This window comes from Acartia tonsa, chromosome 2 (genome assembly GCF_053477335.1).
Source record: "Acartia tonsa isolate MP-2025a chromosome 2, ASM5347733v1, whole genome shotgun sequence".
Classification (NCBI taxonomy): domain Eukaryota; kingdom Metazoa; phylum Arthropoda; class Copepoda; order Calanoida; family Acartiidae; genus Acartia; species Acartia tonsa.
The window spans coordinates 18,781,731-18,801,610 of NC_137261.1; the positions used below are offsets into that span (position 1 = coordinate 18,781,731).

General features: G+C 30.0%; 1 protein-coding gene across 4 annotated transcripts in view; it reads left to right on the top strand.

The window, feature by feature from the left end:
• The window catches only part of LOC145306091 (rap1 GTPase-activating protein 1-like), a 231,283-nt gene that overhangs the window by 142,118 nt on the left and 69,285 nt on the right, over positions 1-19,880 (top strand). For all 4 annotated transcript variants that reach the window (XR_013874890.1, XM_080148043.1, XM_080148037.1 and 1 more), the window contains exon 5: positions 3,829-4,414. Coding sequence is in view for 3 of the 4 variants with exons in the window: in XM_080148043.1 (XP_080004169.1) it covers positions 3,829-4,414 (586 nt within the window). In the remaining variant the exon portion in view is untranslated. The remainder of the gene's footprint in view (positions 1-3,828; positions 4,415-19,880) is intronic.

The following is a 19,880-nucleotide window of genomic DNA, read 5'->3' on the forward strand; positions in this document are numbered from 1 at the left end:
GAAATATATTTCAATCAACTAATAACTGATTGCTATGAGTTTTAGACTATTGTATAAAAAGACTTTTTAAGCCATCACATACATATATATTAAAAGGAAAGGTATTATCTGCCTGGTTTTTATTTAATAAGGCCAAGAATTTTAAAGAGTGGAATTAAACTTCATTTATTGATAAGGAGAAGATATTTTAAAACACCTTTAAAATAGTTAAAGGACTTCAACTAAGACAGATATATTGGAGTAAACTCTTACCTTACTTAATAAGGGCGGGATTCATCTAGAGAACCAAGAGCACCATCCGCTTGAAATGGGATGCGACACTCTTAACACCCAAGGATATTAGGTTAAGTAACATCCAACTGAAAACTAACCCTTTAATTGGACGAGCTTTGTCTGAGAAGTCCTAACTGTGCATGAGAATAGAAGATTAATAAGTCATCTCTTTAGTAAAATGTTATTGTTTTAAAATCAATTCCTCTTTCCTTTAGACTTTATATTTATCACGTATTCCTCAGTTAAAAGTACTTAAAAGTAATATCTAATAGTAGAATATTCATTATTATTATTACAATTAAGTTTTCCTGTATTAAAATGCAATTTCTGTACTTTAATTTACATTTATATTTCCTCTATACAATATTAATAACTAGGATGACATCATCCAGTGGTGTTCCACATTTACTTTTGAATTAATGTGAACTAGTAGATGCTCACTTAGAATCTAGGGCTCTGTATGCATAGAAGTAGAAAAGGGCTAGAAAACTAGCTTAAAACCTTCATGGGACCATGTAAAGCCTACCTATAATTTAGAACCCATTCAGTTTAGTAGATATGAGGTCTTAAGCCTCAGACAAAAAAAACCTTACTACTTTATACAATAGGATATTAAAAGTTGCAGCCACAAGAAATCTAAAATTCCCTTTTTTATTCATTTTCCATAAATCTTGAACCGCAGCCAAGCCATCCTTTTTAGAAAGAATCTGCAGCAGAAGACGATCTGTCCAAAAATGTCAAAATCTCACATTTATAATTTTTTATTACATAGGATAAGAAAAAGTTTAAAACATAAAATTCAACATTAGTTGTAAAGTTTTATAGATACATTTTAATACACTCTAAAAACTTTATCTCTGTTTCTATATTTAATTTTTTTTGTTTTGTTTCTAATTTAATTGAATGTACTAAATAATCGAATTTTCAGATTTAAAAATAAAAATTCTTTAAACTTAGATATTCTAGATACTTTAAATTGTTCATAAAAAGGATTAATTTTTCAGTAAACATATTTACAGCAACAAATTTTTCCCTATTCATCAAATTGCATTTTTCCTGAAATGCACTTTTTAAGATCATGGATAAAGGAATAGGACTGGTTAGTTACAGATAGAGTGGACAAAGGGCTGTGTATTTCCACAGTTCCCAAAGTTTTATTATGAGGTTTTTTTATTCGTTGGCTTAACAGCTTTAGGGACTTTAGTGAATTTTGGTTGGTTAGTTTTTTAGGTTGAGTATTCAAACGTTTCAACCACTATTTAAAATCTATAGAAGGAATATTTTGTGTATCATCATTGGGGATGTACATACATTTATCGGACATTGTCTTATCCCTTTAGATACCGGCTATACTAAAAAAGCAAACGAAGAAAATTTTCTTTGGTAAATATTCCTGTTTCCCTGACTTTTGAATATATTATCATTATTATTCTTTTCAAAAGAATTTTGCTTCTCTTTTTTGTGTTAGAACAATTAGATGCAACAATAATTAGTAGCGAAGCTACGTTATATCTTGAAATGTCCGTATGTATATCTGAAACGTGATTTTCTTTGCTCCTATAAAAAGTAGAAGGCTGAAACTTCTTGTCAACACATCCATCAATATGGGGCATAATTAAGTATAAAACATGCATGGCGGTCGGACTGATATAAGGTAGGATTTTGGCTACTTATTATTACTGTACATAATTTTTTTGTGCTTTAATACTTATGGATGTTGTCATCCTTGTTTTTTTGAAACCTTGTGAATAAAGTTAATATCATCAATATTTCCTAAAAATATACCCTGAATACGAACAAAAGATAGGGATAAGATAATGGACGATAAATTGATGTATCTCTTCAATTATGATAAAAATTTAACCTAAGATTTTAACCTTATGGATGGCTATTTTCTGGGGTACTATTTGTTGCATGTGTAATTATTATATTCAATTTTTTTGTTTTAAATGTTTTCCTTGTTTATTGTTCTATTTATAAATTTTTCTTTTAAAACCAGGGGTAGGGGGATAATTTAATGAAGTCCCCAACGAATGAGAAAGCGTATATAAAACTAGTGTAATAAACAGCCCATTGCCCCCTCTCCCCCTCTCTCTCTTGAAGGGTGTGTAACACAAAAAAAATAAAGTCCATTGTCATATCCTCCCTGATAAAAACACACTTTTGCTTATTAAAAATTATTCAATTCATAAAATTAGTTTTTTAGTTTGAAATCATTAGTAATGTAAAAATGTTCCAAAAAATAGTTGGTAAACTAATCAAAAGTTTTGATACTTTTGATGGAAATTTGTATCCAGGAAAAACAGGTTTATTTATTTACAGATATATTTCATTTTAAGAAAAATCTAACATTCTCCGCAGGGAGGAGGGGGACACTGGGCTGATTATTACACTAGTCCCCAAAGTCTTTTGGGACTTTTATTAAATTTTGATATGTTGGTTATTAGGTTAATTAAGTTTCAACCAATAATTGCAATCTATAGAAGGGGTTACATTGTGTATAATCATTGGGGATGTACATCAATTTATCGGCATCGGCCATTGTACTACCCAATTTAATCCCTGCCTTCTACACCATTAAAAATTATAACTATTATAAAGAAAACATGCAGTAATTTCTTGTTTGTGTAGAATTTTCAAAAAAGAAATATTATATTTTAAAGGAGTGTGTTATAGTTTTCTTCAAATGAAATGTTCCTTCTTTCTTCTTACTTTCAGGGGATATTTGAATTAAAATTGAAAATGAAAATTTTTAATATAATATAAATAAATCATCAATTCAATATACATTTTATTTCTGATTGACTAAGTTTCTTGTTATGTTTATATTTTTGCAGATTATCAAGATTTATATTATCATTATGATTTTATATTGATAGGATTAAATACTAATCTTTTTTATTAACACTCAGCAAATCATTCACATTTTATTAATTTTAATTTTATTTTTCCTTATATTATTATTATTACAAAAACCATTAAAAATACAAAAAAATATACGGGATTTTAGTGAATTTTGATTGGTTTGTTCATTTAGTTCAGTGTTAAAACGTTTCAACCATTAATTGTAATCTACAGAAAGGGTAATTTTGAGTATCAATATTGAGAATGTACATTAATTTATCGTCCATTGTCTTATCCCTTTAGATCCCTGCTTTAAGGTGCTGTAATTGCAGAGTTGATGTGATTTTACCCTTAACTGTTTGGCTCTTATAACTATAATATTCATAGTTGAAACAAAATGTTGGATGTTTCCTTTGAATTACTATACAATACTATGACGTACTTTGGATGTTTGAAGAAATAAAGTTTATGAAAGAAGAAATATGTATATAGCCATCATCGATGGTATGAACTCTATTGAACTATATTGAAGAATTTGGGGTTTGGAATATTCTTTATAAAAAAGTTTTATATCTTTTCATAATTTGTAAACAAAAATTCTTTACATAAAAAACAACTTTCATTAATTTCTAGTTCACTATAGAAATTTTCAATTATATTTTATTTAAAAGTTTTATCAAAATTTGCATAAATATATTGTTATTTTTTTAGACGACCAGCGGTGTACAATGCCTGGCCCGGGCGGTATGATGAACCAATCCACTGCCATTGGCAGCCACATCCCGTGGTCGGCCAGCCGCCAGCGGCTTGAATCAGTCCTTCGCTCATCAGCGCCATACCCAATGGTCGTGTTGCCCCCTGAGGGCGGCTTCTGGGTCGACCCGTCCGACCAGCGCAACAACCTGCACGAAACCCATTTCGACAGTGATGTTAATTGTACAATCGGTGAGCTGCGGCTGGGCGAACATGATGATTCCCCATGCCGCACCTACCGCGCACATTTCCTACAATCCGAGCATTTTAACTTCTGCGGCTTAGAGGACAATATTGGCGGCCCCATGGTGTTATCAGTGAAATATTATAACGATTCAGAATCGCAGGACGCGGCTAGCAACCACATACGAGTTATACTGCGGCTGACCTCGGGCACGCAGCACAAGCTGTTGGCGGCCGACGGGCTGCCGGACCACCCCTCGCCGATCCACCTGGCGCGGATGGTTGCGCCGGACGTGAGCGTGACCACCCTGCAGCCGGTGCTGTGTCCCAGGGCTTCGGAACTACTTCTCAACTTTGATGAGTAAGTACCTTACCTTTTTTTCCAGTATAGCTTTAAAACTGATTAATTTCCGCTTGATTAGAACTGGTTCACCACCTTACACATAAAACATTGTATTTTATACAATTTTCCACAAATATTAAAATACAAAATATAAAAGTAAAACCAATTTTGTTAGACCCAAATAATTTTTTTCATTTTTTGGCATTAGACATCTTTTAAGCCTGTGAATTTAGACTTGTAATTTAATAAATATCAAATATTTTATCAAAGTAAAAAAAAATCTACTTTACTTACTACAATACTATTTATTTCTTGTTTATGAAATGTACTTTTATTAGTAATTAATAGACAAAAAAGGGATCTACTGCAGTTCACGGTAAAATATTGCTGGTAACGAATATTGCCAAAAATCTATGAACTTTAAAGGCTGCTAGCTGCCAAACGGCTGAACGTTCAGATCATGCCCGCACACTGTTTTAAGCAGCATAAGAAGGCCTACAAATAATCTGGAATAGCCTTAAATCAATAATGCATAATTATCTCGCAGTGCAGAGATATGCGCGAAAAAGGCCTATTTTACAAGTTTTTTCTTCAGTGAAGCTTTCCCTGTGCATCATTGGATCTTGGCTATTCCAGATTATTTGTAGGCCTTCATATACCGCTTAAAATGGTGTGCGGGTATGATCTGTACGTTCAGCCGTTTGGCAGCTAGCAGCCTCTAAAATTCATAGATTTTTGGCAATATTCGTTACCAGCAATATTTTACCGTGAACTGCAGTAGATACCAAAGAACTAGTTATTTAATTTTAATTATTTACATTAAACAAAAGGAGCAAAGAAATAAAATAATAGTACCTACAGAATTTTCCAAAATTGAATTAAAATTTTCCAAAGAAAAATCCACTTAATTAAATGAGATGATGTAAAAAGAAAATTCATTCTTTCTTGTTTCATAATACTCCATTTAATATTATTTTTCTTATGAAATCAAATCGATCACAATGAATCAATTTTAAGTATTGCATGATAATTGCTATGACAACTTTTGTCGTATATGAGTCCGCTGTACATTATTGCATAACTTAGGGTAAAGCTTTTCATGGGTAAATTAATTCATGTAAAATTTCTTCCCTGGTATAATGTGAAGCATATGACAAAACATATAACAAGTTAGTTATGAATAGTTGATTTTCTTATGATAAAAATAGCTTTCTAAAAATTATTTGCCTTTATCCGGTATGTAACAAAAAATAAAAAAAATTGTCTGCTGAAAATCCCTTTTTAAAGTTTGACGAAAACTGGAGGTGATAGATGGACCATCTAGATATAATATGTCTATTCTTTTTGCATATAAAAGTGCATGGCAGGAGCAACTGTAAATAAGAAAACATGATTATAGAGCATATATTAATATTAATGAGGAAGCTTGCTTCATTAAAAGTGAGCTTAATTACATGTATTTTACGCATTTATTTCATGTTACTGCATCCAATAGAGTTATAATATATAGAGTGCTTCATTAAAAGTGAGCTTAATTACATGTATTTTACGCATTTATTTCATGTTACAACATCCAATAGAGTTATAATGAGCTATAATGTGCTATATTAAAAGTGAGCTTAATTACATGTATTTTACACATTTATTTCATGTTACAGCATCCAATAGAGTTATAATGTATAGAGTGCTATATTAAAAGTGAGCTTAATTACATGTATTTTACACATTTATTTCATGTTACAGCATCCAATAGGGTTATAATATATAGAGTGCTAACAAAACCATTAGGATTACTTACCTTTCTTCAGTATTTTATTCTCTAAAGCAATAAAGGTTTTAGATTTCAAATTACAATATTCTCAATAAAATTATATTTTTGTATTTTAAGTAAACACCTATTTGGTATTAGGAAATAAAAGAGAAATAGAAGGAAAATTATCATGTAAAAATTTTGCAACAAATACTTATTCTTTTTTATCGAAAACTTTATTGCTGGACATATCCTATGCTATAAAATAGTAATTTTTTCGTCTGAAGCTTAATCTTTCAATAACTACTGAACTAATTTGGTTTTCTTTTTTAGGCAAGCTTCACATAGGTCCATTGATGGTTTTAGAATAATTTGTTTTCAGATATATTTGTTTGGGAATGGTTTTAAGCTATTCGTCTAGCTCTCTCTTCGAATAAGGAACCCCTAGATGCTAGGGGAGTATCCGCAATTATTTTAATAAAACTCTATTGTCATAAGTCAATTAGGATGATCACAAACAACGGGGTTTGTCTTTTCTCCTTTCATCCTATGACAAATTATTGAATTACGGGTTTAGGGTAAGAGAAGGAAACAAAAGCATACGTAACAGAGAGGTAGGGGACATTGAGCTGTTTATTACACTAGTCCCCAAAGTTTTATATTAACGTTTTCTTATTCGTAAGTTTATCAAGTTTAGGGGCTTTTCTTGAATTTTGATTGGTTGGTTTATTATGTGTCCAAATTTTTAACCACTAATTGTAAAGAGAAGGGGTAATTTTATGTTTAATCATTGGGGATGTAAATCGATTTATTGTCCATTGTCTTATCCTTTTAGATCCCTAGAATTTAGTTAAATGTGGAACTATGAATAATAAGATTTTACTGGTTAATAAAAAAAAATTATTTAAGTTATATTATTATAAGATATTAGGAAGGCAAGTAATGATTAATTTTTAAAGATAATCACAGAGAAAAATTAATATTATACTAAATTAACTTTGATAAGTGTTCTCACAGTTAACAAGATTTTTTTTTTAAAAGGGGGGAGGCGGATGTGCCACTTTTTGAAACCAAAACTAAAAGTCAACAAAGGAACTCAACTAAAAAAAGAGTTACAGGTCTGAGATTTTGCATGGCAGTTGCTTTATAGAGGTACAATATGGAACTGTGAAGAAACGGCGGCGCAACCGCCGTTTCCCGCCGAATTTTTTTTGCAATTTCTCGGCGGTTTTCGGCGGATGCGCCGTCGTTTCTTCAATGTTCCATATTGTAACCCTATAAAGCAACTGCCATGCAAAATCTCAGACCTGTAACTTTTTTTTTAGTTGAGTTCCTTTGACTTTTAGTTTTGGTTTCAAAAAGTGGCACATCCGCCTCCCCCCTTTATACAAAACCTAAATTAAATCTAAGTTCATCATAATATACTAAAAATAGAAGATGCTAAAAAGCAGTCAAGAAGCTGTCTGACAGCTGAAGTTAATAAAGCGATAATTTACGATACAAAGTCTATACCTAGTAAATATCATTTTAACTTGAATGATACACATCCTTATAATAAGGATCTCTGTCTGTGTGTACCGAAGGATCTCGCTAACCACTGAAAATTACAGGGTAATATAGGTCCTAGAAAGGTTTTTCACTATTTTGGGGGATGGTATTACCTACAAAAAATGACAGCCTCTAAAAAAAGTTAAAACCTTTTTCGTTTTAAAATTACAATTGAAAGTGGGGGTTGACACCCCCCCCCCCCCCTTACTCCCTCAAAGGCACCTAGAGGCCTCTAGGGGCGTATCCGCTAATGAAAATAATATGGCAATAAACAAACGAACATTTCTTAAATTAGTTGTATTAATAGGATACTGTTTAAATAGATGACGGAGTTCTAATGACAGAGTAATAACAAGCTTGAGAAAATTAGTTGTATTAATAGGACACTGTTTAAATAAATGACGGAGTTCTAATGACAGAGTAATAACAAGCTTGAGAAAATTAGTTGTATTAATAGGACACTGTTTAAATAAATGACGAAGTTCTAATGACAGAGTAATAACAAGCTTGAGAAAATTAGTTGTATTAATAGGACACTGTTTAAATAAATGACGAAGTTCTAATGACAGAGTAATAACAAGCTTGAGAAAATTAGTTGTATTAATAGGACACTGTTTAAATAAATGACGGAGTTCTAATGACAGTAGTAATAACAAGCTTGAGAAAATTAGTTGTATTAATAGGACACTGTTTAAATAAATGACGAAGTTCTAATGACAGAGTAATAACAAGCTTGAGAAAATTAGTTGTATTAATAGGACACTGTTTAAATAAATGACGGAGTTCTAATGACAGTAGTAATAACAAGCTTGAGAAAATTAGTTGTATTAATAGGACACTGTTTAAATAAATGACGAAGTTCTAATGACAGAGTAATAACAAGCTTGAGAAAATTAGTTGTATTAATAGGACACTGTTTAAATAAATGACGGAGTTCTAATGACAGTAGTAATAACAAGCTTGAGAAAATTAGTTGTATTAATAGGACACTGTTTAAATAAATGACGGAGTTCTAATGACAGTAGTAATAACAAGCTTGAGAAAATTAGTTGTATTAATAGGACACTGTTTAAATAAATGACGGAGTTCTAATGACAGTAGTAATAACAAGCTTGAGAAAATTAGTTGTATTAATAGGACACTGTTTAAATAAATGACGGAGTTCTAATGACAGTAGTAATAACAAGCCTGAGAAAAAAATTAGCATTCTGTGGTCATTTAAATTAACTTAAAAATCAGGGATCTAAAGGGATAAGACAATGGGCGATAAATTGATTACACTCCCAATAATGATACACAAAATTCACCATTTGTATATTACAATTAGTGGTTGAAACATTAGGACACTCAACTTAATGAATAAACCAATCACAATTTATTAAAAGTCCCCAAAATTGTTAAGCCAACGAATAAGAAAAAAGTTATTATAAAACTTTAAGGACTAGTGCAATAAATAGGCCCCTCCCTCCTTGCACAAAAGTACCAGGGCAGGAGAAGAAATTCAGATATTTTTAAACATTTTACATGGTATCATTTTATTACAAAATTTTTATGTAATTGAATTATAGAGCCTTTGCCCCGTATATATTAGTATATGCTTTATTTAATTAACTCTGAATTATTTGTTTTTTGTTATTGTTTTGTCCATATTTAAAATTTATTTCATACTACTAATATTGATTTAAATATATTTCTCGCCTTTAATCACCTTTCCTTAATTTTATACCAAGAATAAGGATGACAAAATCTGACACATCCTAAATATAGAAAAGCTTCACTCTTTGTAAATGTGGTATATCATATTATTAACCTATTCTCATATAGGCAAATTAAAAATTAATTTTGGTTTATAAAACTTTACTTAACGGTATGTAAACGATTTTTAATTCTATTAACATTTGTTGATAATTATAAAGACATCAGTGTTATTTTAAATTGCGCAGCTACTATACAATTAGTGCTAGTTTTTATTTTAAATTGAATCAAACAATATAAGATATATAAAATTGAATAAATCAAAGATTAATATTTTATATATTTTTGCTAAACAAAAGTTCTTAGTTTTATTCCAAATTGATCTTTATTTGTTATTACTGCACCACTTAATAACAACTTTTCTTTGCTACTTTTAATTTAAAGGTTGAATAATTTTTTCCAAAATAAATCTAGCATGGCTGGCCGTATAAATAAATCACTTAAAATTACAAAATCATTATTAATGATATTGAGAAACAAACATTATATCAGTTTTTAAGTTTTTTTTTCTTGTATACCTATTTTTCAATAATAAAAGAAAATATTTTAAGTAAAAAATAAAAAGTGTATAAAAGATACGTAACAATTCATTAGTGCATACTATTTGATTGGACAACCATTGTCTATATATCTAAACTGTGCAAGTTGTGCCTGTTTTAGGCCAAGGCATTGTGCACTATGCCCTAATTGCTGATTTAATCACACAACAAGGAAAACAAGAAAAACTATTTTGTTCCAGTATGGCTCCGAAACCGATAATTATCTGCTGGATGAGAACCGGTTCTAAGCTATACTAAAAAATTATTTAAATCATCCTAGTGTCTATAATTTTCTACGAAAAAAAAAATAAAAACTATAAAGTTAATATCAGTTATGCAGCCCGACATAAGTTTAAATCTTAATTTTTTTTATTAAAATATCCGCTGAAAGCTGTCCATAATACGATGCGATAAATTAACACTTTTAAGATATAGCAGATTATTATTTTTGTTATTTTATCAGATCCTAATAAAACCCTTAATTTAGATATTGAGATAAAATACTGATTGCAATTGCAACAAATTGCCAGAAGGGAATAATTCATCTGAAAAAAAAAACTTTTAACTTCTTTACAATTTATTCTAGGGGCCCTTGAGGAAGGGGGAAGTAACCCTACCACTTTCAATTGTAGTTTTAAAAAGAAACAGTTATAAAAAAAATTGGGAGGTTAATAGGGATGATTTCTCTTGGGAGCGTAGTGGTACCTTCCCCCAAAATAGTTATAAGCTTCCCAGGACCTATGAGAAGCTACCATGTAAAGGAGAACCATATCGGTTCAGTGGAAAGCGAGATCCCTCAGTACACACAGAAACAGAGGTCCTAATACTTTATTATAAGGATTAACATTAAAAGTTGAGGGTAAAATAGTTTTTTATCATATATAATATCCCTGCTTGATTGATTAATTACATCATCTTTAACCAATAAATGATGCGATTTATTACCAATAATAAAAAATATATAAAAAACAAGCTATTAAATCATTAAAAATCATACTTCCGTACTTGTATACAAGGTGTCCAGCAAAAAAGTATTTTTTTCACAAAAAATCAAATGAATTCAAATGGTTTATTACGATACATCCAAGGTTTAAATACATAAATTAGAAAGAAAGCATGCTGTCTGTCATTTTCTGATAGCAAGTTATAGCAAATTAGTCTTGTGTTCTATATTAGTGGACAACATTATATTGCATGATATTAAAAAAATATTTTTTGGACACCCGTGTATTTTAATTGCTAGCGTCTGTACAAAAAAATGTATAAATCTTTTATGAAGAATTGTTTGTATGGTTTTGTTAAGATTAATTATTTTCCTCATATGTTGAAAGATATCCAGTTATTAAGTATCTTAAAAAAGAATTTAACAAGGATGATAATATTAAAATAATATTGCTCATTAAATGGTGTTTTGCATTAAATGAAGCTGTATGCTAGAATCTGTATGTGGATATCTAGTATAATTATATATCTAGTCCCTGGTCTGTAATGAAGCTGTGTGCTAGAATCTGTATGTGGATATCTAGTTAATTATATCTCTAGTCCCTGGTCTGTAATGAAGTTGTGTACTAGAATCTGTATGTGTATATCTAGTATAATTATATCTCTAGTCCCTTGTCTGTAATGAAGCTGTGTGCTAGAATCTGTATGTGGATATCTAGTATAATTATATCTCTAGTCCCTGGTCTGTAATGAAGCTGTGTGCTAGAATCTGTATGTGGATATCTAGTATAATTATATCTCTAGTCCCTGGTCTGTAATGAAGCTGTGTGCTAGAATCTGTATGCGGATATCCGACAATTATTTACCTACACTATGGCACAAAAGTGTACAAAATACATATAACTTAGCTAAATAGGTACAAAAGTTATGGTCTAGTCTTGGTGAAAATTAATGATAGGAGAGGGGGGTTACATATTTAAAAATGTTTTCTATTAAGATTTAAAAATGATATTTTTTGGTGGTAGTTTGGTTTTTCTGATCTTATGTTGATGAAAATTAAAAAATTTTAGCAAACAAATTTTAATCCATCCCACTGTTGTTGTTATAACACCGTATTTTTAATTAGATAACCATAAAGTAGACTAGATAGCAGAGAACTCCATAAAAGGATTAATGAAGTTAAGTTTTAGAACAACCATAACTTATAATATATTTTAAGATATTTTAAAAGGGTAGTACCTAGGTATCTAAAGGAATTAGACAATGGCCAATAATGATAAAAAAAATAACCCCTACTGAAGATTACTCCTTAAAGATACTCAATATTTCATATTGCTTAAAAGTATAAAACCCTTTTATCTTTTTGAATTATATCAACATGTAACTGTTGCCTTTAATTTAATGCTTATTTTAACAATCTACTATTATCAAAATGCACAAGATACATCAATTAACTGATATCATACAATGCACATGTATCTCAAAACATAAAAAGTTGTTCTAAAAAGTCAAGTAGCTCTGTCTTTTCAATTTAACATTCCTATATAAAACTACAAAAATATTAAAAGATTTGTTTTTGAGTTTTATTGATAGTTAACTATAATAATTGATGAGGCAAAACATTTTTTATCCATCTCAACATATATCTGTTTCTTTAAAAATTATTAATAAATTTTTGTTTTGAAAATTCATTAACAAAACGGCAGCGTAAAGTAACATTCTTTCTAAATGCAGACAAATCCTTTATATTGGTGTAAAAGAATTTGATGTTCGTTGTGAAATGACTGTATTTACTTTGTTTAAAAATGGATTTTAAAACTTAAATTACTTAAATTAAAATATTTAGCACTTTAATGACATTTGTTGCCTATAAATGATAAATGTATAGCTTATTATTGCTGCTCTATTTACATATTCATACATGTCTTTGTTATCATATGGAGCGAGAAAGAATTTAAAGCTTTAAGATGGGCTTTTTATATGCGTCATACTGTACATACATATGCATTCAAGGATCTAAGGGACAATGACCGATATATTGATGTTCATTCCCAATCATAATATAGAATATTTCTTCTTATATAGATTACAATTAGTGGTTGAAATGTTTGGACACTCAAATTGAATGAAAGTCCCCAAGTTGTTAAGCCAACAAATAGGAAAACGTCATTATAAAACTTTAGGGACTAGTGTAATAAACACCCCAATGTCCCCTCCCTCCCTGATATGCATTAGGATTACATATATATAAATTGCATTCCCCGTATTAGTCATTATTATAACTGTGCACATTTTATCCTCAAATTATTTAGATTCCATCAAACTCTTGTTGAAATTGTTCTTTTTGAAAACAAATTGAATACTTTTGCATTTACAATAATTGGAAAAGGGGTAGATTTCATGGAAGAAGGAGACATTGGGCTGTTTATTACACTAGTTCCCAAAGTTTTAAAATAACGATTTCTTATTTGTTTGCTTAATAACTTTTTTGATTTTTAAAAATTTTATGAAGTAAGTGTTCAAACGTTATAAGATCTAATTGTAAAGTACAGAAGTGGTAATTTTATGTATCAACATTGGGGATGTACTGTACATCAAAATATTGGCCATTGTCCTATCCCTTACATACACGATCATTTTTGATTGATTACAAAATTGGAGGTTTAAAAGTGTTTCGCCAGGTGCAATATCCCTTCCGAAGTCTATAGGAGTTATCATCACCAAATGATTTATCCTTTCCTCTTCCTCTGAAGCTGTTCCCGAATTTTAAGGGGAAAATAACTTGCATGTTTCTTTCAGGGATCTAAAGGGTTAAGATAAATTGATGTATATCTTATATGATGACTCACAAAATTTTCCCTTCTGTCGATTAAAATTAGGGGTTGAAACATTTAGACACTTAACTTAATGATCCAATTAAACAGAATTCATTAAATGTCCCCAAAGTTGATATTAGCTAACAAATAAGGATGCTTTATTATAAAACCTTGGGGACTAGTGTAATGTACAGCCATCGACCCCTCTCTCTCTTTCTCTGGTTTGACATGTATGTTCGAATCATTTCAAAATATTTTCAAAGCAATTTTGTTTGTTTGTTAGTAAGGCTCCTCTCTTGATTGCAGGAAACATGAGTAAAGGGACACTTGGCATCTTTAAAAAATAAATTTACCCTTTAAAAGAGAAATTCCATTAAAAGGGTTTAGAAAGTTATTTATAATTGTTCAGTGTAAATCAGTTTTTATAAAAAAAAAACTAAACACTAAATTTAAATTCTAGAAAAAAAAAGATTGAAAAAAAACTACTAGATTATTTTAAAATTTCATTTTTGCAAACAAACCAAAGTGACACATTGTCCCTTTGGATCCGTTCCTATATAGATTTAGATTTACACATCCCTACTCTAGTAGTGAAGTGTAGTACTCAAGGAGGGAGGGGACAATGGGTTGCTTATTACACTAGTCCCCAAAGTTTTGTAATATCGTTTTCTAATTCGTTGACTTAACAACCATGGGGTCTTTAATTGAATATTTGTTGATTGGTTAATTAAGTTAAGTGTCCAAACCCCTAATTGTAATCTACAGACTTTGTGTATTATCATTGGGGATGTACATCAATTTATCGGCCATTGTCTTATCCCTTTAGATCCCTGAGAAGTGTTGTGTAGTACTGCAATTTTAATCAGGTATACTGGTATAGAACTTTGGATAAATTAATCCCTTCCCCCTCAAAAAAAAAAAAAAATTCTGTACCTCATAATGTTTTGCAACAATTTTCTTCATTATTAAAATTAAATTAAGTTACCATAATTTTGAATTAATACTGAAATATTTTAGCAAGTTAATAATTTTAGTTCTTTAAATTTTCATTGAAATTCATTTTGATATAGAGTACCTACCTTAATAAAAAAAGGTTACTCTAAAAGACAATTTGATCATATGATTATTTTACCCTTCATTGGACTCTCCCTGGTTCCCTGAAATTTAAAGGGACGTAGCTACTGTGCAATTAACACGTGTTTAAATGTCAGCAAAATTGTTTTTTATCTCATTTCCTTTTACCATCCCTCCATACAAACATACATTGTTTTTGTCAGGTATCTAAGGGATAAGACAATGGCTGATAGTTTGATGTACCTCCCCAATTATGATGCACAAAATTATCTCTTCTGTAGATAACAATTAGTGGTTGAAACGTTTGGACACTTAATGACCAAATCGAAGTTCAATGAAAGTCCCCAAAGTTGTTAAGCAAACGAATAAGAAAACCTTATAATAAAACTTTGGTGACTAGTGTAATAAACAGCACAATGTCCCCTCCCTCCCTGTTGTTTTGTAGTCTACAGATCTTTCTCTCTACCCCATATTAGTTAAACAGATTTGGTCATATCCTATTATGTAAAGTAGTAAGGTTTTTGTCTGTAGCTTAAGATTTCGATTAAAATTGAACTGATTGGCTCAACTATTTTAGAGAAGCCTTCAAATATGTCATGGGATGGTTTTAGGCTATTTTATTTATAATATTATGGTAGAGGCGCAGCTGCTAGTAATGAAATATAATAGGATTACCACGGTTAGATAAAGACTGAATTAGATATACATATCCTCACAGCTATCTATATCTTTCTATCATTCTATCTATCTAGTTTTTATCTGTATCTATCTATCTGAACTATTTGATGACCGTTAAATCCATATCTGCATCACATATCAAATCTAATAGTGTTGCACTATTACAGCTAAATAATATGAGCATACTCTAGCTAAATAGTTAAATCCACATCTGCATCACATATCAAATCTAATAGTGTTGCACTATTACAGCTAAATAATATGAGCATACTCTAGCTAAATAGTTAAATCCATATCTGCATCACATATCAAATCTAATAATGTTGCACTATTACAGCTAAATAATATGAGCATACTCCAGCTAAATAGTTAAATCCACATCTGCATCACATATCAAATCTAATAGTGTTGCACTATTACAACTAAATGATATGAGCATACTCTAGCTAAATAGTTAAATCCATATCTGCATCACATATCAAATCTAATAGTGTTGCACTATTACAGCTAAATAATATAAGTATACTCTAGCTAAATAGTTAAATCCATATCTGCATCACATATCAAATCTAATAGTGTTGCACTATTACAGCTAAATAATATGAGCATACTCTATCTAAATAGTTAAATCCATATCTGCATCACATATCAAATCTAATAGTGTTGCATTATTACAGCTAAATGATATGAGCATACTCTAGCTAAATAGTTAAATCCATATCTGCGTCACATATCAAATCTAATAGTGTTGCATTATTACAGCTAAATGATATGAGCATACTCTAGCTAAATAGTTAAATCCATATCTGCGTCACATATCAAATCTAATAGTGTTGCATTATTACAGCTAAATGATATGAGCATACTCTAGCTAAATAGTTAAATCCATATCTGCGTCACATATCAAATCTAATAGTGTTGCATTATTACAGCTAAATGATATGAGCATACTCTAGCTAAATAGTTAAATCCATATCTGCGTCACATATCAAATCTAATAGTGTTGCATTATTACAGCTAAATGATATGAGCATACTCTAGCTAAATAGTTAAATCCATATCTGCGTCACATATCAAATCTAATAGTGTTGCATTATTACAGCTAAATGATATGAGCATACTCTAGCTAAATAGTTAAATCCATATCTGCGTCACATATCAAATCTAATTTTGTTGCATTATTACAGCTAAATAATATGAGCTTACTCTAGCTAAATAGTTAAATCCATATCTGCATCACATATCAAATCTAATAGTGTTGCTCTATTACAGCTAAATAATATGAGCTTACTCTAGCTAAATAGTTAAATCCATATCTGCGTCACATATCAAATCTAATAGTGTTCCATCATTACAAAAATAGAGTATAGCAATTTAAGGCCTCTAAATTTGAAAACTACATACAAAAATAAATTAAAACTCTTTAGGTATAATATTTTTCTTGGCTTAAGAAACTAATTTAGAAAAAAAGTAATAAAATAGCTATCTCAATATTTTTAGATGTGTTGTTTTACAGTTTTCATTGATTACCATGACCAATTAAATTGCATTTGTTAGAATGAAAAAACGTTGTGAAAAAAAACTGAAGCAAACCATGCGTTTGGGAGAAAAATACCAGATTAATCTTATAAGATATCTTGCATCATTCTAGATAGATAGATAAACATAACATATCAGGAAGATATAAAGATAGACATCTGGATAGATAGATAGAATAAGAGAACAGTTAGAGCGAAAAACATATATGGATAAATGGAAAGGTCTCTATAGGAATTCCACTAAAAATGCGCCAAAGCCCCTAGCTCTTCCAGAAGGTCTTAACCACTTCATGAGGCTAAGATTGGACCTTAGTAAACCCAAAAAACACATTCTTACTTAACTTTCCTATTGTCTATTTTGCAAAAGGGGTTCAATTCAACCTTCTCCATGAAATAATAGTTTTATACGTAAGTGGATAGATAGATAGGTAGACAAACAGATTATATTATTAGAATACAGTTAATTTTGTTATTAGATTATATCTTAATCCACTTAGGAATATTAAACTTTATTATACACAAATGATCTTAGTTGACTTTTCAGTTGCAAAGCATCTTCTCTAAATGTGCGTTTATCAGGGAGGGAGGGGACAATGTTTTTTTACACTAATCCCCAAAGTTTTATAATAACGTTTTCTTATTCGTTGGTCTAAAAACTTTGGGGACTTTTAAGAATTTTAATTGGTTGTTTAATTAACCTTTTAAATTGCTAAAAACTCCGCGTTTTTTCCTCTAATATCTATTTTTATATATGAAACTTTATTTTCCATACTAAAAAGCAAAACAAATGAAATATATATCAACAAGTCTTCTTTAAAAAAAGTACAAAATCATCAAGTTTATAGATAGATTCCTATAGACAATTTATATACAAAGAAAAATCTTCCAATTATTTGAGTTAATTTTTCTGTTGTTTAAGACAATAATGGTTGAAACAACCATTAGAAAAATGTGCTCCCCTGTATTTTGGACCAATTATTAATAATTTAAACAGGCCACAATTATGATAATAATGCTTGGCTGAGGGGTAATCTATACCAGGCTAAAATATCCTTTCTTAGCTCCTCGGGCCAAAAATCATGTTAGGTCTCAAGAAATGGACATATGAGATATTTTTATTTTGTACAAGGATAATTATATCCATGAGCAGCACAGCAATAACAAGAGTTTTAAATGAAAAATCATAATTTTCGAGACAAGCGATATTTTTTTTTATTATTGAGATAGATAAATGTTGTTCAAAGTTTTTGGTGAAATTACAATTAAACCTTAATAATATTATAATACTAAAATCATAAAATCAATAACAGTTTACCTTCGGTTCCTCGGACTAACAAAACTGGTATATGATTCATTTTATTGTCCGCGGAAAGCTGTCTGTAATACGATGCCATAAATAACTAGCCTAGATGAAACAAAAACAAAGAGTTTGAATCATTTGTCGAAGTAATATTTGATAATAAGGCCCAAATTGGAGGGTCGTGATTCAAACTAAATTATCCTTTAAAAATTAGGTCTAAAACTATAAATTTGTTGTATCACAGTAGATTTTAAGGTATAATCAGTCTATCATTGAATTGTGATTTTGATGAAATCAAAAGCTATGGGAATCTACTTCAAAAATCCTGACTACTTGGCTAGAAAAAATGGCCTAATCATTAATTCTTTTTCTTGTGGATAGATACATAGATGTGAAAATATACTTATTTAAAGAAAGGACCTATGCCACATTAAATTCATAATCAAAATATCTCTTTAAAAAAATAATTTGCTTTGTCTCATGGTCATTGTTGTACTTCTTAGGATTTTGTTTATTTGTGGTCTGCTCTTAAAATTTTACAGCCCATATCATTATCCTTTTATCTCCATTTGGTTCTAAAAAAGGCATCATTTGACCCTACTTTATAACTACAGTTTCAAATTTGGAGGATGTTTCTATCATGTAAAATGTGAATGTGACCAGAGAAAGAGAGAGGGGAGAATGGGCTGTTTATTAAAATAGTCCCCAAAGTTTATTAATAAACTTTTTCTTATTTGTTGGATTAACAACTTTGGGGACTTGAGTGAATTTTGATTTGTTGGCTCATTAAGTTGAGCTTTCAAATGTTTCAAATACTAATCTTAATCTACAGAAGGGGTAATTTTAGGGATATACATCAATTTATCGGCCATTGTCTTATCCCTTTAGTTCCCTTGTTTACATATTACATATTGGTGACCATTTTTTAAACAGCTGCCAGCCGTTCAAAACTTTAACGACATTATAAAAACACTTTTTTTATTCGTAGGTAATCATTTATTGTTTTGACCTATTTGGAATCTATTAAAGTCCGGCAATTGATTGATAATACTACCAAAATTATTCTTTTTATTTCTCTAAATTATATGTTCAGTGATTTGGAATAGTTATTAGGAATTTAATTCTTAGATTTGGACGGTTTAAGATTAGTATTATAATCAGATTTCTGCGGATATTAAAAAGAAAATAATTAAAGATTGAAACCAGTTTTGTTAGCCCCGATCGGCCAAAGGCTAATATGACTATTTTTCTTCTAGCCTTTCCTCCTGTCAAAACTAATAACACAACGAAATATTAATTTTTAGCATCTAATGACCAAAAATTTCCATTAAATTAGAATAATTTACTGTTGTTTCAACTAACAGAAAAGATAAAGTTAAACGATTTTTTCGTAAAATTAATATTTCTGATTCTATTAACTTTTTTTTCTTTTTAGAAGAAATGTCTGATTTCTATGAACATGACCAAAAATGATTGTTTTAATTTCCAAAAATGATATATTACAATTCATTCTCAAGGGGTATATTGCTACTTTGCTATTATCT